Genomic DNA, 22,537 nt, shown 5'->3' with positions numbered 1-22,537 from the left:
TACATAACAATATTGGATTCAAGATAATTTCCTTTTTATACGGATTATATCAGCAACAAGAAATCATACATTCTAACTTCCAGGCAAATAGAGTTTTTTCAGCATGAAATGACTTCAGAGCAGAGTTTTTAAAACTGTCATTCAAATTATTGTTTATTTCAGAAATACTGTGTGCTATATAGCCTTCTTCAAGGGGAAAAACATGTAAACCAAATATCCATGGCTTACCTTCGTCTTCAAAAACTGTGACGTTAAATCTCTTTGCTGTTCTACTTCACTGCGCACGTGATTGCAGAAAGCCACAGAGTACTGACGACTGTAGTAGGGACTGAAGTTTTTGATGGCAGCCTCAGTTTTCCCTAGAAAAATATGAAAATTATAATTCTTAAGTACAGCACAGAATATACACCTATCTACAGAGTTCCAAAAACCATCCCTCCAGTCTCTCTGTTTCTATCCCTCCAGTCACCCCTGTTTCCCAGGTATTTGCCAGTAGTCTGTGTTCCCGGAGAACTTTGCTACCTGCTGCACATGCCCCATCTCTCCCTCTCCTTCTGGCATCATCCTGAGAGGCTTCACAGACCCTAAGGACTGTCCATCCCATAACCTATTGAGTTTTGCTTTATTTTCTATCAATAACCTATCGCCATGGCCATAAACTCAACCATCCTTCTAATCCTCCTAAGCCTGCTCTTCTACCTCGCCCTCTCTCCACTTCTACTTGCTGTTTATTCCCCTCGACCTCCAGTCATTCAGCTCCTCCCTCCAAATGATAATCCCAGGTCTACGCCTTCAATTCTGCAAGCACATCACTCCTTTTTTTTTTTTTTTTTTTTTTTGAGACAGAGTTTCCATCTTGTTGCCCAGGCTGGAGTGCAATGGCACAATCTTGACTCACCACAACTTTCACCTCCCGGGTTCAAGCGATTCTCCTGCCTCAGCCTCCTGAGTAGCTGGGATTACAGGTATGTGCCACCATGCTCAGCTAATTTTGTATTTTTAGTAGAGACGGGGTTTCTCCATGTTGGTCAGGCTGGTCTCGAACTCCCAACCTCAGGTGATCTGCCCATCTCGGCCTCCCAAAGTGCTGGGATTATAGGCGTGAGCCACCACACCTGGCCATCACTCCCTTTTTCTTCAGATCCCTGAGGCTCTACCTCTAGTCTTGTGACTCACAGTCCTGGATAAAATCAACAAAGTGTTTCCTCTCACTCTGCTCCAATATTTCTGGTTTAAAATTTTTGTGTGTGATTCAAAGCAGTATATAACTACCATGAAATAGAGGGGGAAACTTTGGTTTAAGAGCCTAGAGACCTGAGCTCTGGTCTCGATTCTGTGAGGCAGAAACCAGCTGTACAACCTCAGTCAAGTCATTTGACTCTCGAGGCTCCAGCAACCTAACTATAAAGGAAGGTGCTCACTAGTCCACACATTTCTTTGGATCTGCATGCCATTGAAGTATAAGTACAGTACGAAAGTCCAGCTGCCTCACAATGACCAGAAACTACAATATATTAAGTAGTCTCTCAGCACCAGAAGTAAATCAAACTGAGTATGAACCATATGGGGGAAGCTTGAGGACTTGAGAAGGAGGCACAGGGAGAGTCAGACACCTGAAACCTTCTTGCCTTTCCAATCTGTGCTTAGCTTTAGAGAGTATGGAAATTGCAAAGGAGGGAAGAGAGAAGGAGGAATAGAGGGGAAAGGGTGTACGAGCATTCTCATGCAGATTAGAAACCCTTACAACATTTCAACTACTTGCTGCAGGGTACAGAAAGAAACACAGGCTTCACTGACTGGGCTCATAAGCGATGAGTCCGCAGAACAGGGTACAGCTTGAGGAAAAATAAACTTGATGTAATATTCCAAAATATTTTAAAGTACTTTCATGTGAACTCGACATCATTTTTGCTTTCAAATTTGATATTATAGTCAATAAAGAGATATTAAAATATACTGGAAAGATTTGTTTAGAGCTATCATGTAGGTAAAATTTCAAAAATAAGTGAAGAGTTCTAACTACATAGATTGAGGTACTCAACAGGAAAGCCTTGAATCCATAGCAACCCGTTTCTAAGCCTATAAAACCACAGCCAAAAACACCCATAATGTATGAATACTCTCCATATGCAGAGAATCCTACTTTTGTTTGTGAATTTAGGTCTTATAACATAAATGAGGTAAAGAGGAATTCTTTCATATTCACTTCATAACATGGCATTTACTGGTCATGTTTATGAGCTTTAATAATTATTACTTGTAAGGTGCTTTGAGACCCACTAATAATAGATTCTGTAGAAATGCAAATAAAAGCTCCTATAATTTGAATCACGCATGCTTTTGCTTGCTCTGTGCATTTATGTTATTACTATTAATCAGTATTTGCATAATACTTTAATATACTCAGGCTTTATAATCATCTAATTGGTTATTATGCTATCAACTTTTATGCAGTGTAGTTCTCTATGCTTGTCTATAATTTTCTTACATAGGAGTGGGACAGTGTAGGAATTCCCACAATGAGAACAAATCTCACTTTACTAAAACATATAAATGATGAATAAAATTTGCCCTTTAGGTCCAAGTAGCCACTGTTTGGTCTATCAGAAAAACAGCCTGTTAATTTCTAATGTTTATTTTTGTACTCTTGAAAGCACTTGGATTGAAATGAAAGGAGGTGGATGTCATTTTATGATGAACTCTATAAAGCTTTGAAAGCTGATTTTCTGCCACATCACCAAGCCTCCCCAGGGACGCCCTGCTTCTGGTGAGGTGCCATAATGCTCTCTTCTGATATATGAGAAAAATGCTTCTGTGATTTGAATATCCGCATACTGTCCCATTAACGCATCATCCACTAGGTAGCGCTTATAAAGAAGCAATTGCAGCTTCTTTAGGTAATTAATCTAATAACTAGTTCAAACTATGTATGATATAGCTAACAATATCACATGTTCTGGCGGGGGGGGGATACTAAAGTTATTTGGCAAGTATATCTGGATTTTAGATCAAACCTATCTAAATCCAAATAAATAAGTACCCAATGTAGGGATCCTAAGACTGAGAGCAAAGTCTGGTGTTGAGGCAGGGGACAGTCTGGCTTGGTGGCTCATGCTTGTAAGCTAGCACTTTGGGAAGCGGAGGCGGGAACATTGCTTGAAGCCAGGAGTTTGAGGTTGTGATGAGCTATGATTGCACCACTGTACTCCAGCCTGGGAAACAGAGCAAGACCCCATCTCTAATTAAAAAAAAAAATAGTCTGATGTTGGAGCAAAATACCACTGTGGTTAGGAAGATGGACTCTGGAATCAGACGGGTTCAAATCCCATCTCTACTACTTGCCAGCTGTGAGATCTCATGTGAGTTACTTCTTTCTGCTCACATGTTAAATGAAGAAAACAAGAGTAGCAGCCTCATAAGGTTATTCTAATGATTCCATGAACTAATGCAGTAAAGTGCTCAGCACGATAGCTGGCACATAGAAAATGTTCCATAATTGATCATAATGAAAATGATGATGATAATGGTGATGAGGGTGTCCCTTAGGCAAGCACCAGAATAAAGTCCTCAAGCTGAACTAAGGAATTAAGGAGAAGAAAAAAGCCGGTTGTTTACTGTAACTCTTGCACTAGGGCCATCCTGCCCTGCTGTATACAGAAGAGCTGCCCCACCCATTGCAGGCTCCAAACAAATACAACCTACATTTTCACAAAGGTTCAGCATAGAAGACCCTCAGTGCATTCCTGAATTAGCCAACTAAATAAAACATCAACATTAATGAACTGAAGCAAAAAACGTAAGTTAGGGGCTGTGTTTCATTGAGCTTCTCTGTCTGAACCTCAATTTTCTTACCTGCAAAATGAGGATAATAAGATGCCCATATCACAGGGTTTCATGGGGAGCAAATAAAATATTCTGTATATTGAAAACTGCCTAGGACAGTGCCTGACACATATTAGTTGATCAAAAAATTTTGACTATTTAATACTCCACAATGAAAACATTCAAACAAGTGATCAGCCCACAGGGGCCACACAAAATAACCTCAACTGAAACTACATTGTTCATCACAGTTTTCAAGATTCTTGAGCACTCAATTCCTTTCGTATCCCTGCCACCAAATTTAGTATCACATTCTCTTTCCTAAATTGTTTATAAAACACAGTGCCAGGTCTTATACTGAAAGGAGATTACTCAATAATGGAAGGACTAAAAGCAATGGAAGGGATTCTTCCACATTTTGATATACCAGCATTTTTGGCACAGGTATGTATCTCTAATCCTACTTGTTTATTACAGCTTGTGCTGGGCAGTGCGTTAGTACAATTCGCTTGACCCTAAGCTGCTCATAACACCCTTCAAGGTAATCATCACTGACACTAAAAGAAGCCACTTGATATAGTTTGGATCTTTTGTCCCCTGCAAATCTCATGTTGAGATGTAATCCCCAATGTTGGAGGTGGGGCCTGGTGGGAGGTGTTTGGGTCATGGGGGCGGATCCCTCATTAATGGCTTAGTGCCATCCCCTTGGGGATAGGTGAGTTCTTGTTCCCTTAGTTCACATGAGAGCTGGTTGTTTGAAGGGAGCCTGGCACCTTCTCCTCTCTCTTGCTCAGCTCTTGCCATGTGACACAACTGCTCCCCCTTTGCCTTCTGCTATGATTGTAAGCTTCCCGAGGCCCTCACCAGAAGCAAATGTCAGCATTATGCTTCCTGTACAGGCTGTAGAACCAAGAACCATGAGCCGATTAAATCTTTTTTTTTTTTTTTTTTTTTTTTGAGATAGTCTCAATCTGTCACCCAGGCTTGGAGTGCAGTGCTGCAATCACAGCTCACTGCAGCCTTGACCTCCCAGGCTTAAGCAATCCTCCCATCTCAGCCTCCTGAGTAGCTGGGACCACAGGAGCATGCCACCACACTTGTCTATTTTTTTTTTTTTTTTTTAGACAGAGTTTCACTCTTATCCCCCAGGCTGGAGTGCAGTGGCACCATCTTGGCTCACTGCAACCTCTGCCTCCCAGGTTCTAGTGATTCTCCTGCCTCAGCCTCCCAAGTAGCTGAGATTACAGGTGTGTGCCACCACACCTGGCTAATTTTGTATTTTTAGTAGAGACAGGGTTTCACCATGTACTAACATGGCTGGTCTCGAACTTCTGACCTCAAGTGATCCACCCGCCTCGGCCTCCCGAAGTGCTGGGATTACAGGCTTGAATCACTGCACCCAGCCAATTTTTGTATTTTTTGTAGAGACAGGGTTTCACCATGTTGCCCAGGCTGGTTTCAAATCCCTGGACTCAAATGATCCACCCACCTCGACTCCCATAGTGCTGGGATTACAGGCATGAGCCATCACGCCCACCCTAAACTTCTTTTCATTATAAATTACCCAGCCTCAGATATTTCGTTATAGCAATGGAAGCAAACTAACACACCTCTTTGACAACTCTGTCCATATAACTTAGCTTCTGTTCACCTTTGTAAAATTAAGAAAAATATCTGCTGGCCCCTTTGAAGCCATTAACTCTATACAGGCTCAAAAACTCAGCATTCATTTGACTCCTTCTCTCCCATTCCCAGATCTTGCCACTTTTATTTCCAGAAATTTCTTGAATCCATTTCCTTTTCGCCATCCCAACCACCACACCTTCGATCAAGCCTCTGCTATCTCTCAACGACATTATAAAAGTCTCTTGGGCTGGACACAGTAGCTCACACAATCCCAGCATTTTGGGAGGCCAAGGTGGGCAGATCACTTGAGGTCAGGAGTTCAAAATCAGCCTGGCCAACATGGTGAAACCCTGTCTCTACCAAAAATACAAAAATTAGCCAGGTGTGGTGGTGCACACCTGTAATCCCAGCTACTTGGGAGGCTGAGGCAGGAGAATTGCTTGAGCCTGGGAGGCAGAGGTTGCAGTGAGCCAAGATCGCACCACTGCACCCTATGACAGAGTGAGACTCTGTCTCAAAAAAAAAAAAAAAAAAAAGTCTCTGAATCTACCCTACTCCAGCATCACAGCAGAGATACAGGAGAAAAACAAAAACGGAACTCTCAGCTCTTAAACAGGAACAAAAAAGTGAAAACCAGAGTGGGAGGCGGAGTGCCAGGGCTGATCCTGGAGGATTATGGGGAATGAGCCAAAGCTTGGTGTGTGTGGCAGAGGCTGGTTCTGAGAAGTGGCCGGAGTCCAGGGCTGATGGGGCAGAACAGGAGAGGCTAAATCAAAGCCGGCCACCTTGGTCCCACTCAAAGGTAGCACGAGTTACAAAAAGGCCCAGATGTTAGAGTGGGGAACTGTATTTCAGAACCAAATCTTGGCACTGATGCTACTAAGACACTCTTTTGAAAGTCATAAGGGGCACACCTCATTAGTCATAGAGGCACAACCTTCTGACTTGTCTTGGACTGGCAACTTTCATTTAACATGTTGCTGCAAGATCATATCACTATCTGTGTAAAAAAAAAAAATCTTCAATGTTTCCCTATTGCCTAGGGTAGTAACCCCTCGTCCTAGTACCATAGGCCTGGGATCTCGCCTCAACTGTCTTTATTTCCCACCTCTTTCACTCAACTTAAGCCTTCTTGCCCCTGTGCATACCTGTGCCTCCTCTCCTCCTTTCTCCCCCTAAGTCCCCTGCTAGCCACTTTCAGACCCTTCAAGCCCACATGACAGTCCCAACCCAAGTAGAAACCTCTTTGGATCTCCCCAGCTGGAAGCAATCACACCTTCTTTGGCATTCTCCCAAAATTGTGTACCACTTCTACTACAGCTGTTCAAATATAGCTTATCTCTCCTCCAACGGTATATTGTATTTATATACTCAGCAAATATTTGTTGAATGAATGAAAGAATGGCTGAGTAAATATTCAAGAGTAAACCAAATTACAAGGCATTCTATCAACAAAACCCATGCCAATGCCCCAGGAAAGGAGAAAGGTACAGTTTTCAGCTTGAATATTAATTACCAAAAATATACACTCTTGGCCAGGCATGGTGGCTCATGCCTGTAATCCCAGCACTTGGGGAGGCCGAGATGGGAGGATCGCTTGAGTGCAGGAGTTTGAAACTAGCCTGGACAACATAGAGAGACCTTGACTCTACAAAAAAAAATTAAAAAATTAGCCAGGTGTGGTGATGCACACCTGTAGTTGCAGCTATTCGGCAGTGGTGGGGGTGGGGTGAGGGTGAGGCAGAGGATTGCTTTAGCCCAGGAATTCGAGGCTGCAGTGAGCTATGATCACACCACTGCACTCCATCCTGGGTGACAGAGCAAGATCCTGTCTCAAAATAAATAAATAAATAAACACACACACACACACACACACACACGCACACATTTGAAATTCAATTCATATCTGTTTATAAAATATCAGACTCTTGGCCGGGCGCAGTGGCTCACACCTGTAATCCTAGCACTTTGGGAGGCCGAGGCGGGCGGATCACCCAAGGTCAGAAGTTCTAGACCAGCCTGACTAACATGGAGAAACCCAGTCCCTACTAAAAATACAAAATTAGCCAGGTGTGGTAGCACATGCCTGTAATCCTAGCTACTCGGGAGGCTGAGGAAGGAGAATCACTTGAATCAGGGAGGCAGAGGTTGTGGTGAGCTGAGATTGTGCCATTGCACTGTAGCCTGGGTAACAAGAGTGAAACTCCATCTCAAAAAAGAAAATAATAATAATAATCATAACAAATCAGACTCTTACAAGTTAATTCCTTTCAAGCTTTTAAATGAGTTTTGTCCACGAAATTATTTGTGGGAAATAATTTACAAACAAAATCCTTTCTTGGCTTGTCTGTTTTTCTTAACCAGTCTGAAACCACAGCAAATACAAGGCTCTGGGTAAAACTTTTATGAAGTCTGAAGAGCCTGAAAAATCTGTATATTTTCTCATTCTAGAAGGTTCTTCTAAAACCAGTTCCCAGTCCTGAAGCAGATCAACTCAAATCTACTGTTTATCAGCAATCTTTCTTGGAAGATACTATTTATAGCAGATTATGCCTCGTTCCCCCAACATTCTCAGTGTCATCACAACTATGATACATTCTATAATCTTCTCTGAAATATGCAGCTTCCTATTTCAATTACTTTTAGAAAAGCAAAAAAATGTACTGATTAAGTGCAAAAAGATACAAAAATCCAAACACTGTTTTTTATACATTTTCTGCTAATCTTTTTTCAATTCTTTTTAAAAATAGTTGAGACTGTTGTTTTATAACCACATTTTAGCTTTGGTTTTTCCTATAAAATTGCAAGAAAAATTACGACTTTCAGATATTACATTTTTATTGTTACTATGAAGGTGAAACATACAGAAATAAATAAAAATAAGTTTATTTTAACCAGGTGGTTATTTCCTGGCAACTGAGGAAAATCCACATATGAGAAGATTAATCGGGCCATTGGCACAGTTTCTTAAAAACTGTTGAGGTTTCAGGTGAAGATTAATTTTGAGAAACAAGATAAATGGTTCTAAAAAATAAAATAGATTTAATATTTATAAAAGAAATTACAATATCCACTATTGTTTATTTTCACCAGTTTCTCAAATTATAACAGTCTAAAAGTCCTGATGAATTATAACATCAGCTATGGTCTTAGGTTGCTAAGCACCATCACTTTACACCTTAGGGTGGAGAAATTGGAAATCCCAATTCACAATACACAGGTGTAAAAATCTAATTACACAGAATAATGCCCAAGGACTCTCTTTTTCTTCTGGTAAATGCCTTAGAGAATGGGGATAAATTGGATTCTCCATAATTGAACTGAAGGGAGTGTATGTGTGTGTTTTTAAAGCACATTTATTATTGGTGCCTGAGAGTCAGGTTTTTGAACAGTCTCTCCTAGGAAAAGGCAAAATGATTCACGGGTAGCCTTGATTCCGCAGGCTACCCTATAGAAATCCCACCTTGAGTTAAAAATAAGACACATAAAAACCAACTTAAGTTCTCTGTGATTTACTTTGGATATTAATTCACAAAGAGAAACAAACAAACACTTATGCTCCCAAGAGCTTATATGAAATATATCAAAGCCAAGCCAGGACCCACATAGGGCTTAGTCAGCAACTGGATGGAAAGGAAGCATGCTTAAGAACAAACAATAAAGCATCGTTTCCTGCTTTCCAACACTTACCCTCATAGAGGTCCCAAATTCTGTGAGCAAAACCTGCAGCGAACTGTGAGAGACCCTAAGTTCTTCCCAAGTCCTGTTCTAAAAGCAAGCCCAGTATCTCTAATATGGCCACGAAGCTTAGCCCATCAAAGGCATTCAATGAATCTTCATGTACTTACAGATGCTACATAAAAGAGTAAATACCTGCTCCAGTGGGTAAGCAGAGGCAAAAACAATATTTTCTGCAAATGACCACTGAAATAAATTACGGTCCCATCGGCACTATGCATTTTCTAGAACAATACCTTCACAGGTTAATATAAGTAAGAGAAATGGGAGAAGATGGACAGAGAGGAAAAAACACACTGCCATTTCATGTTACAATTTCCACTACCTTATTCCACAGAAAAACTAAAATCCCGCTGTGGTCAACTTTTCCAGAGGACACCTTTCTAGAACTCTAAGACCTTAAGTCTGGCTTCCTCTTTTTTAGGACAGGAAACCAATAGTATTGTTAGAAAAAATATATATGCCCACACATGTATGCACACATCTTGTTTCAGCTATAAATAGATGAAAGCTGACTTTAAATTTCCTTCCATTCCACTTGGAAGAAGTGCTTGGAAATTTTCAAGATTATTTTGTCATTACCTCACAGCACGCCTCCAATTTTCTCATGACACATCTGATGAGAATAAATCTTGTTTATTTTGCCACTTTTCTAAGCTGTCTAATGTCCCCCAAGGAAGCTACAGATTGGCTGTCCTTTTGAGTGTGAAAAAGAAAATTAATCTGATATAGCTGCTTTTTCAAAGAGCATCACAGGAACTATGAATTCATGAAGAATAACAATGTTTTTGCCCATTAGACAACCTTTCTTGGTTTTAAGGAAAACATATAACTGAAATTCAGAAACTGAAATAATGAGATTCCCTTTGCTCTTTTTGTGACTAATCATAGTCATTAAATTTTTTCTGCACACATTTTATCAAAGGTTCTCAGATTATTCCAAAATCCTGAAAATATTCTTTGCTTAAAGATTGCAACCATGCAAATGAACACAACATGCACATTAAAAGCAATCAGGCCAGACATAAAATAAGCCAGGCCACAAGCCCAGGAATTTCAGTGATTTCCCTTCCAACATATCAGGTTCTATGGTGTCTGCTCTAGGTTTCTCACTTATTTTCCTATTTTTTTTTCTTTTTCTTATTTCATTTCATTTATCTTCTCTCCACACAGATATACATTTGTTTGAAATGCTTGCTTTATATTTTACATTTTTTCTTCTCAAGAATCTATGCCATTAATGTAAAAAAATGCATTTCTAGACAACTGTGCTTGGGGCCCAGATATGCTTGCATTTTGTTTGTCTGGGGATATGTGTAACAGTAAGGAGTGAACTTGGCTAGAAAATGGAAGGTAGTACTGCTAGGCTTGGGAGGGTCCAGGAAAATGTCTATAAACAATTCAACACTTCTGTAGCCAGCAAACATTTTCTGAAACTATTCACAAGGTTGATAGAATACTTATTAGTGAAAATTACTTTAGCATGTTCTACCTTATCCTCACAAGATTTCGTGAAATGCCAAAATGGTTTTGACCCACTGTCCACATGATTTGGTCAAGCACTATGTCTCTGGATATAGTTTTTCTGATAATAACTCAAACATCTCCAATAATAAAATCTGACCTAGAATGAAAATATAGCTCATCACAGAGCCAAATTTTATTTATTTGGCAATCTAATGATTGCCAGTCACTGGATCAGTTAATCACTAAATTTAAACATTCCTAAGTAATGTATGTTAGTGAAAAATTACCCCAAAGCTATGGTACATGATGCTCTAAAAATACAGGCCAAAAACTCCACCTGAAAATCCAATAGTATTGACTATGTAGATAGTACGTTCTTTAAAGTCACTCCTTTTTCCTATGGAAATTGCTCTTCCATAAGGTGAGTTCACCTAGCACTTAATAAATGTGCTGGAATCTCATGACATCACCTCTGCTTGGAGTCTAGGCCTCATAGGTGAAATTCACTTACTTCTAACTAGTCATTATACGCACCAAGGAGATTAAGTATGAAGTAGAACTGTAAATAACTGAGACTACATTCCACTACATTCCACAATCCACCTAAGGAAGCAACTTGAGTTCATTTGGATGGTAGCAGGTAGCATAGACATACCAATGCCAGTCACATTCCAACATCCATATACTGATGAAAACATCAAAGATTACAGACTTCTAGAGCTGGATGGGATCACAATTGTCCTTTCCAACGCTCTCCTATTTTCAGATCAAGAAATTAATTGATCCAAGTTCACAAAACTAGTTAGTAATAGAATATTTACGGAAAAAAACTTTTTTTAAAGATTAGTGACAATTTTTAAAGAGTTTTCTTCTCTGTTAGTACTACATTAATTTTTATGGAGGAATTCAAGCACTTTTTTAAATTAGTAAAGGAATGTAAGTACTCTTTGGTAATAAAAACTACGTTGTCCAGAAGCCTTGTGAAATGATCTTAAATCTGGGTAAAAAGATGTTTTGATGATTAATTTTATGTGTCAGTTTGAGCCACGGGATGCCAAGACATTATTCTGAGTGTGTTGGTGAGGGTGTTTCAGGATGAGATTAACTTTCGAATGGGTGGACTGAGTAAAGCCGATTGGGCAATGTGGATGGCCCTCATCCAATCAGTTGAAGGCCTGACTAGAACAAAAAGCCTGAGTAAGAAGAAATTTTCTCCTGCCTGAATCCCTTGAGTTTGGACATTGGTCTTTTCCAGCCTTTGGACATGCACTGGAGCATGTGTTCTTCCTGGGTCTCCAGCCTGCTAGCTTTCAGACTAGAACTGCATCATCAGCTTTCCTGGGCCTCCAGCTTACCAACTGCAGACCTTGGACTTGTCAGTCTCCATAATTGTGTGGGCCAATTCTTTATAACAAATACACACACACACACACACACACACACATATCCCATTAGTTATGTTTCTCTGGAGAACCCAAATAAAGATGTAATCAATTAAAATACATTATTGAGTCTCAACACAATTATCAAGTTATTTCACTTAATATATATTAAACTCCTGCATCAATAACAAGTTAAAAGCAACGCAAATATCTAGTGCTTCTATGTAATAAGTTCTAAAGTTTACCAGTAGAATCAGCATGCCAATGTGTTTCACAATACACACTGAAATACATGGAATTTGTATTTAAAACATTTCATTAAGTGATCTAAGAAAGACAGTAAAAGCATTTGGCTCAGCTTCATCCCAGTTGGCAGAGGTTGTCAGCAAAAAGGCATAGACCCAGCAGAGCTCCGGGCACCAGGGAAACCAGCTGACCTTATATGAGTAACCCCCTCCCTTAATCGCATTCAGGTGTTCCAATTAAGTTGCATCACTGTCTCAATTAAAGCTGCAGTCTTTGCTGGCTAATACCATAAGGCTCCCTGGGAAAATGCACTAATTAGGTAGATTTTCTTATCTACTGATTAAGAATCTGTTTTGCACAAAATCAAGGTTAAAAGGTACTGCTATGAACCAGTCCCATCATCTGCATGGTATTTAAAAAGCCTTTAACAAAGCTTCTCTGGTCCCTGCTCTGTATCCAACTTTATATGAGCCAAGAGATGAGATACATTCAGTTATAGACTACTATAACAACAGTTTGGTGTACGTGCATGTTTTCTTTAGTTATGAAACAGTTCAGACAGAATAATAAAGTGAATAATATATATACCTACTACCCAGCGAAATAAAATGGTGATATTATGCCACATTTGCCTCAAAAAAATTTTAAACAAAATACTACAGCTACATTTGCAACCCCCTCTACCCTGCCCCACAACATCACCAGGCACCACTACGCTAAAACTGGTGTTTACTCCTGTCAATCATTTTAGACTCTTACAACATATGTATGTATCCATACATAATATTATTATCCATGTGTTCAAGCTTAATTCTACCTATCATTCTGCAGCTTGTTTTTTTACTCACATTATGATATATAGCTCATCTATATATGTAAATATATTTACACACATGTACATGGTATATTTAATTCTAGTTTACTTATTTTAACTGTTATTTATAATTCTAACATATAGTACAATTTATTTCCTTGTTGATGGACCTCTCACATATTTCAACTCTTTTTGCTCGCACAATCAATGCTGATGTGAACATTGGTGCATGAATCTCCTGGTGCATATATACAAGTTTCTCTACTCTGTGTGTTAAGAATATTAGGGCAAAGGGTGAGCATCTTCACCTGCACTTCATATAGCCAAATTGCCCTCCAAAGTGGCTGAACGATTCACATCCCACTAGCAGGGTATAAGAGTTACCTCCTCCCACATCCTCAGGAATTCTCGGTACTGTCCTACTTCCACATTTTTGCCTGTTTCAACAGGTGAAAAATGGTGCCTTCATTTGCACTTACTAGTGAGGCTGAGCAACCTTTCATATATTTACTGGCCACTGTGGTTTCTTATTCTGTGACTCCATATCCTCTCCCCGTTTGTCTTCTTACTGACATGTAGGAATTGTTTACAAAGTTAGGGTGAATTATGTCAAGTCCTATGGAAAAAGAATGTTGGCATTTTTACCAGAATAACAATACATTTATGATTTTTATGAGACTGACAGCTTTTTCATAGAGTCTCCAACCACTGCTAGCTGTATAGCATTTACGTGCAAACTATGGAAAGGTACCCCTTCTTCAGGGCAGATGCAGCCAGCCCCACATGAATGGAGAATGCAACATGGGCTGGATTTTAGCTCTGCTTGCCCATTGGCCCCAGGCCTACTGAATCAGAAATTCTGGAGGTACAATCCAGCAATCTGTGTTTTAGCAAGCCCTCCAAGTGATTATGATCCACACTGAAGTTTAGAACCACTGGTTTAATCAGTCCCTTATCGATGGATACTTGGGCAGTTTCCTTTGTCTAGTATGCAAAATACTGCAATGAATTGTTTTATATATGTCTTTCATACCATGCAGGTATATACATATATATATATAGGAAAAATTTGTAGACATGTAAATGCTAAGTCAAGGAGGAAATGCATTTGTAATTTTTATAAAAATGGACACATTTACCTCCATAGGAATTATACCGTTTTGCACTGCCATCATTATCATAGGAGACTGTCATTTACACACAGGCTCATCAGCATGTTCTCAAACTTTTGTGTCTTTGCCAATGAGAGATGCATCATTTATATAGGTGTAGAAAGTTAGTAAGAGCCCAAGACATATCAGCTCACGTACCTGAGCTCATGCACTCCATTAAAACTATTATGGGTTAACAGAATGGGAAGAATTATTCCCAGCATACAGTTGGAATGTTTATTGTATAGTCTCATAAAAGACAAGTTGTAAATGGCAGTTACATATAATTGATATTGTACTTATAGTTCTGTATTATAATTCAGGTGTATTATTTCTTTTACATACATTGCAGATTTTTATAGGTGAAAACCAAACCAACATTCAATAATATTTGTTCTGCAAGATAAAAGTACTCCAGAATCCAAACCACTGATTTAAATTTGAAACATTGCGAGTACCTGAAGGACTGCCTAGATATAAGAGCAACTGTTATTTCCACACTGTGAAAAGGAAACATTTTAAAAGTAGATGCTCTCTTGAACCAGGTGAACTTCCTGTTGATTGGATGTAGGTAAGAAGTGGATTGCTGCCATGGATGCAAATCTGGCTTATTGTGCAGTCAGATTAATGGCTGTCATCTGTCTGCATTCCCCCAAATATGGTACCATTAGTGGTTTATACTAAGCCATTCTCAGAGGCCCATTCTGTTTCAGTCCTACCACCCAAAAAGGAAGACATAGACATCTAGGCTTTCAGAAATATCTGAGGAGAGCTTGTTCAATCTCAGCATAGAGCAAACTTTCAATCCTTTCCCTCAAGCTGACTCAGTCTCCACTGAACAAAGCTGGACTTACAGTGGCACAAGATTCTACTTCAGAAAGGTGCAGGTCTAAATCCTCATTAAGTTGGTTCCACTACGTATTAATTATATGACTTTGGGCAAGTCACTTTGTCTCTAGAAAACATTTTGCAGATGTGGAAGCCATCTGCTCATCTGCTTTCCTTAAGGGAATATAACGGGATTCCTTCAGAGTACATGAAGCTCTCCAAATAAAAGATAAACATTCCAAGAAAGGTTATTACTCGCAGAAGCAAAAACATCACATGCTAACAAATGTGGTGTCTACTAGAAGTGTTGTCTAATAGAAATTTGGGGGATGACAGAGATGTTCTGTATCTGTTCTGTGCGGTACAACAGTCACTGGTAACATGGGGCTACTGAACACTTGAAATGTGGCTAGTGTGACTGAAAAACTTAATACTTGTTTTTCTTTTCTCTTTAGTTTTTAAGATAAATTTTCTTACGTATAATTGAGGATTACAACATGATGCTATGGGATACATATGGGTAGTAAAATGGTTACTGGAGTAAAGAACATGAACATATCTCTCATCTCACATACTTTTACAAAATTAATGGTTTAGTTAACTTTCTTTCTTTCTTTCTTTTTTTTTTTTTTTTTTTTGAGACAGAATCTCGCTCTGTCACTCAGGCTGGAGTACAGTGGCATGATCTCGCGGCTCGCTGCAACCTCTGCCTCCTGGGTTCAAATGATTCTCCTGCCTCAGCCTCCTGAGTAGTTGGAACTACAGGCGCCTGCCACCATGCCCAGCTAATCTTTTGTATTTTTAGTAGAGACGGGGTTTCACCATGTTAGCCAGGATGGTCTTGATCTCCTGACCTCGTGACCCACCAGCCTCGGCCTCCCCAAGTGCTGGGATTACAGGCGTGAGCCACCATGCCCAGCCCGTTAACTTTCATTTTAATAGCCACATGTGGCTAATGGTTACCATATTGAGCAGTATGTCTCTAGAAAACCTTTCATGTCTTCATCTTAAAATAGGGATAAAAATCACCAATCTCAGTGTTTCCTTTGTCTTACTGGTCACAAGATTCTCCTGAGTTGCCTGATAAAAAGTAGAAAATTCCTTTCCCTACCTCAGACCTAGTGAATCAGAATCTATATGAGGGAAGCCAGAGAAACTGTGTTTTCAATATCTTCCTCCAGGAGATTCTTACGATGAGGCCAGTTTGTTATATTCAATAGCATTGTAATGAAGAATAAATCTGACATTTGTAAGCATTAGCAAGATGCCTGGATCTGTACAATCACAGAGGGAGAAGGCTCTTGTTCTGGAGAAGTTAGTTGCACCAACATACGTGCTCACTGGTATCAAAGTACCCACTTCAAAGCTCTCTAAAGAATAGTAAGACGGTTTAGTACTTCTGGGGTGATGGAGGAGATTGTATTCCAGAATGCTAAGGGCACTTGATCAGTTTTCCTTTGTTTTGTTGTGATGGAGAGGAATAGAGTAATATATAAGGTATGGCTCTGATGATGGGTAGCTTGAAGGATGGATAGCCTCGGCTCTATTTGATATGGTAAGCGATTTTTGAAATCTAGTGAAGGAACTTAGAATGGAGGTAAGAGAGAACAACTAATGTGTAACTACACATAAATGTAATTTGAATAATAGACGTAAAAGGGAAAGAGAAAGAGACAGAGACAGAGAGACATAGGTTGAAAGAAACCTGCATAGCAAAGGCTTCTTTAATGTCAGGTTGTTGACTTTAGGAAATAGAGAAAATAACGACCTCAATAGGATTAAAGAATGGCTTGTTGGCAAAAGGCCTGGATTCTAGTCCATTCCTGAATATGCTGTTGTTTCAAGGAGCATATTATATAACTGCCACAGAAAATTCTGAAATTTCAATATAGTTTCAGAAGTCCATGAACATTCCCATTTTGCAGATGTGGAAGCCATCTGCTCATCTACTCTCCTTTATGGAATACAATGGGATTCTTCCAGATCACTTGAAGCTCTCCAAATTAAAGAAACAAGCATTATAAGAAAGAATATTACTTGCAGAAGCAGAAACATAATATGCAAATAAATGTGTCTATTATTATTTCTGTGAGTTCTTCACATCATTGAAGCTGATCTGCATAGTATAAATAGATACCATTGCTTTGTAACAGAGATATCAATGTAGGGGACTGAAAAAATGGTAATGAGGGGAAGAAGAAAGTTGCAATAGGTAAATACATTATTTACATGTAATGCTAAAAGAAACTTAGGTTGGAAACTTCACTTGAGCTTACATTTTAAATTTTCACTTTATTTAATTGTAACAGGTACATGATAATGTTAGGCTAACTGTAAATATTTAATTTTTATTTTACTACCACAGTAGGTGGGGAATAAATTAGCTATGAGCAAAAAAATCCAATTCATTAACTTCCCTTTATTTCCCTTGAATAATTATGAGTGTGTGTGTCTGTGTGTGTGTGTGTCTCCAAATAAACTATATACAACTTGACCAAAGTTTTAAAATGAGGGGTTTTTTAAAGTAAAATATTCAATTTCCAGGATAAGACTGAAAAGTGTTTGTTCCATTTAATATAACAAAATAAAAATATTTTATATTTCTAAGACAAAAATAAATATTTTTATTATTGAAGGAATGACTTATGAATTGATAAACTAGATATGTATGAAAATACTATGCCTGATCCATAACATTATTTCCTTTTTCTTTTCTCTTTTAAACGTGCTTATTCTACTATTCATCTCCTTCAGCCTTCCAAGCTCTTGCCCCTCCCGATTTCCCTAGCCCTTAGAACCCCTCCAAGTTTTACTTCCTTCACTACTTATCCTTGATCTCCAGGACTCACAGTTGATTCACTAACACCACTCAAGAATATTTTTGATTTTCCTATCCCTAAGAAAATCTTTCTTCAAAATCTGCCCAGCCAATATCTAGCCACGGATCAACCCACCTGCCCATTTTCCTGGCTGCTTATTGCAGGCTTCCCAGCAGTACAGAAAACACTGCTATGATGTGCGCTTGGCTCCGCTGCAGACAAATGAGCCCCAGCCTGGGCTGGACCAATTGCCGTTCAGCAAACTTTTTCTTATCCCCATGACTATCTCTTCCACTTTTTTTTTCTTTGAGATGGAGTCTCAGTCTGTCGCCCAGGCTGGAGTGCAGTGGCGCAATCTCAGCTCATTGCAAGCTCCACCTCCCGGGTTCATGCCATTCTGCCTCAGCCTCCTGAGTAGCTGGGACTACAGACACCTGCCACCAAGCCCGGCTAATTTTTTTTTTTTTTTTTTTTTTTTTGTATTTTTAGTAGAGACGGGGTTTCACCGTGTTAGCCAGGAAGGTCGTGATCTCCTGACCTCGTGATCTGCCCACCTCGGTCTCCCAAAATGCTGGGATTACAGGCGTGAGCCACCTTGCCCGGCCGGTCTCTTCCACTTTTCAAAGCAGCTCTCACATCTTCAAAAGTATCCTTAAACTCCCTTCTCCACCCTCCCTTTACTCAGACTTCCTCTTTTAAGAAAATGGAGATATAATAAGTTTCATTTCTCTTCTATCCACCTCTAAGTTCATCTCATCATCTACTATACTTTCCTCCTTCTGCCCACCTCAAAAGGAAGACCTCCGCAATATTTTTCTTCCAAACTCAGTATATCAATTGTCTCCTTTTTCTCAGATTGCCATTGTTTTTCTCACCACTAGTTTTCACCCACCCATGCATTCAAGTCCCAGAAAAGAAAATTACTCATCTACCTCTCAGGCAACTGCCCTCTTTTTTACCCTTAACCATCAAACCTCTTGAAACAATATCCTGAATCCATTGTTCTCAGATTCATCACCTCTATCCACTTCTTCATCAGTCACTCTCTCCCTTAAAAATGCAACCCCACTGAACTGCCTGTACAACCCAATGACTCCTACACGTGTGTTTGCTGTCCCAACCTCTCCTGGATCCCTGCCGTATATTTCCAAATGTCTCCTGCTGAATAACTCCTTGTGAAAGTCCTGACAGGCACTTCGAATTTGCTCCCCTGTCTCAGTTAACAGATTCACCATCACCTGGGTGCCTGCAGTAGAAACCTCAGAATCATCCTTTTGGATCTCCTCCTTTAGGTGCCACAGTCAGCAAACCCTGCCCTTTGGGCTTTAGGGATCTCTCTCAAAAGCAATCTTGCCACCAACGACTGGTTCAGGCCCTTGTCTCTTACAAAAATAATGACTGCAATGAGCTCCTAACTTTGCCTCTAACTGCTCCCATTTCAAACCCACTCTTCACATCACGGCAAAGGTAACATTAGAAAACACATAACTGATCAGGTCCTTCCCCTGATAAAAGCCACCTTGGGTTCTTCCAGGCTCTTCTCAAGTTGGTCCCAACCCACCTGTCCAGCTTCTCCTCTATCCACAGAGCCTTGTATATGCTGGCTATGGCACGTTCCCCACAGTGGTTAAGCATAGCACATCATAACTGCCTGTACTGTTCACCGTTCCTAGAACCTATAGACCCAGATAAATTCCTATTCATCTGCAAAGTCAAAGTGCAAGTCTACTTTGAAGCTTCTCCTGAATTCTCCTTACCTAATGCCTTGGTCAGAATTAATTGTTCCCTTTTCTATATTTACCCAGTCTTTTACCTGAACCCCCATTTTTCCAATGTCTACACCATAATGTAATATAGTGATTTATTTACATGCCCTCTCTCTCCAGTATAGCAGCTCATTGAAAGTGCATTGCTCATCTTTGTTCCTGAAAGCCTAGAGTGGTTAGTAGCAGGCACAGAATTGATATTAGCTATACAGCTATACAGTGAGTGTATTTTCCCTGTCCACCCTAACATCCTCCACCATCGGAATAAAGGGAATGCACATGGAAAATTAATTTGCCACACAAATGGAACATTTACACCAACATTTAAACTTGTAAAAAAAAACCTCTAAAATTCTTTAGAAAACTCCATTCCAAAGCTATTCTTTTTCTTGCATACTGTGAGTTTATTATTCCTTCATTAGAGAACCAGAAAGACTACAAATAAATTTTAAGTTGTCAGACTCATCCTAAAGTAATATGTTTAGCTATGCAGTGATTTAGTGTGAGACATATTGAAAACAAACAAACAAACAAAAAGAGACCAGTAAGTTAAGCATGTAAATATCTGGTACAAACTGGCCTGTCCTGACCTATAGGTGAATCAAGGTGACCTGCTTGAAGCAGCCTTGGATTCCAGGGAAGGAGTTCCCAAAGGGAGCGTTGGAGTGTTTGATTCCTTTTCTCCAAATCCCATGTGAAGCTTACGATTCTGCTGGAAGCAAGGCATCAAAACTACATGTTTACAAAGAAAGTTTTGAGGTGAATATTTAGATTAAGACCATGTTTATATGGCACAAAATACTTGGTTGACTTAATCCGATTCAGTGCAAAGGGGAAAATAACCACGTTTAAACGGTCTTAATATCAGAAGTTATTTACTTCCTGGAAAATCAAAACACACTCAAATTTGCTTTGGAAATAATTTTAAAAAAAGAGATCATTAAGAAGAAAAGAAATGAGCTGCTTTGTCATCTGTTTTGCTGTTTCTCCTGAAGGGTTTCCATAGTACTTTGGACTTGTCTCTATTAGGGTAATGGTAACAGGTGAGGAATAAAACGCAGCTGCATATGAACTCCCAAGGGGGAAATTCTGTAAACATCCTAGGTAATGAGTATAATATATATGTAAATATACAATGCCTTCTATGAGTCATTGGCTCTTTAATAATCTCCAGATAACGAAAAAAAAATTGTTTTTAATCATGGGCAATCAAAAGTATCTTCAAGCAGAAGAAATTTCCTTTTGTCGGGGGCTGGGGGAGGGGCAGGTGTTGGGGATGAAAAGTCTTGTTGCAATTCATTACCCAGGGATAGAAAGAAAAAACTTATAGTTCCTATAATTTTAAATAAATAAGACCGGACACCAAAGTCAGGGAAATGAATGGACAGGAAATGCAGCAAACTTTAAAGAGGAAGTGGGTTTGAGCCTTCAACTGGAGGACATTGAGGAGGAGGAAACCTACAAGATGTGTAAAAATGGAAAATCAAGGCTCTCATCTTAAGAAAGAAACTCAGAGCCCATGACTAAATTATCAGAAAGATGAAATACAACCAATTAACATTTTATGGCTATTTGAAGAGATCATAAGACATAATAATTGACACAATGGTTGTACAGATTTATGGGATACAGTGTGATATTTTGATATTTGCAATGTGTAATGATCAAATCAGGGTAATTAGCATACTCATCACCTCAAACATTTATCATTTCTTTGTGCTGGGAACATTAAAAAATCCTCTCTTCTAGCTATTTGAAAATACATAACAAATTATTGTTAACTATACTCACCCTACAGTGCTATAGAACACCAGAATTTATTCTTCCTGGTTATAATTTTACATCCTTTAACCAACCTCTTACTATTCCCTCCACGCTTCCCAGCTTCTAACCACTATTAGTAACCACTACTCTACTCTCCACTTCTATGAGATGAACTTTTTTAAGCTTCCACATGAGTAAGAACATGCAATATTTATTAGATATCTTAATTATTATTAAATTTGGTAGTTTATCAACTGCTTTAAAATTATAAAAGTCGAAGCAAACAATAATTTTCTCCTACCAAAAAGAAATGTATTTTCTGATCTAATTATGTATAATGAAATAAAAGAAAACGGTAAACTCAGGGAAGTAAGGCATTCTATATTTTAAAATGAATGCAACCATTAAAAATATATTTGTAGGGCAGGCGCGGTGGCTCACGCCTGTAATCCCAGCACCTTGGGAAGTCAAGGCAGGTGGATCACCTGAGGTCAGGAGTTCAAGACCAGCCTGACAAGCATGGTGAAACCCCGTCTCTACTAAAAATACAAAATTAGCCGGGTGTGGTGGCGGTCACCTGTAGTCCCAGCTACTCAGGAGGCTGAGGCAGGAGAATCGCTTGAATTGGGGAGGCAGAGGTTGCAGTGAGCCAATATTGCACCACTGCACTCCAGCCTGGGTGACAGAGCAAGGCTCTGTCTCAAAAAAAAAAATTAGCCGGGTGTGGTGGCACATGGCTGTAATCCCAACTACTTGGGAGACTGAGGCAGGAGAATCATTTGATCCCGGGAGGCGGAGGTTGCAGTGAGCCGAGATTGCGCCATTGCACTCCAGCCTGGGCAACAAGGGTGAAACTCTGTCTCAAAAAAAAATTTTGTAAAACATATCTAACATATAAAAAGACATCATAAGGTAAGCGAAAACAACAAAAAAGTGAATACAGACTTTTATAGAGACAGCGATCACAAAAAAGTAAAAGAAACAGAACCAGCTGAGCAGAGAAGAAAGACTGGAAGAAAATATACCAAAATGATAAGTGATTATCATTGGGTAATAGGCCCATAGATACAAATTTTTCCTTCTGTCTTTACAAAGGGCTGTGCTTTTAAGACAT

The 22,537-nt window shown here is 39.4% G+C and overlaps 1 protein-coding gene across 1 annotated transcript in view; it reads right to left on the bottom strand.

Annotated features, from left to right (window-relative positions):
• NIBAN1 (niban apoptosis regulator 1) overlaps positions 1 to 22,537 on the bottom strand; it is a 177,818-nt gene that overhangs the window by 99,978 nt on the left and 55,303 nt on the right. Inside the window, exon 2 of the mRNA XM_002809695.4 lies at positions 229 to 359. Within this exon, the coding sequence (XP_002809741.2) occupies positions 229 to 359 (131 nt within the window). The remainder of the gene's footprint in view (positions 1 to 228; positions 360 to 22,537) is intronic.

This window comes from Pongo abelii, chromosome 1, assembly GCF_028885655.2.
Source record: "Pongo abelii isolate AG06213 chromosome 1, NHGRI_mPonAbe1-v2.0_pri, whole genome shotgun sequence".
Lineage (NCBI taxonomy): Eukaryota > Metazoa > Chordata > Mammalia > Primates > Hominidae > Pongo > Pongo abelii.
The sequence above is the reverse complement of the archived record's forward strand: the minus strand, read 5'-3'. Positions and strand labels throughout refer to the sequence as shown.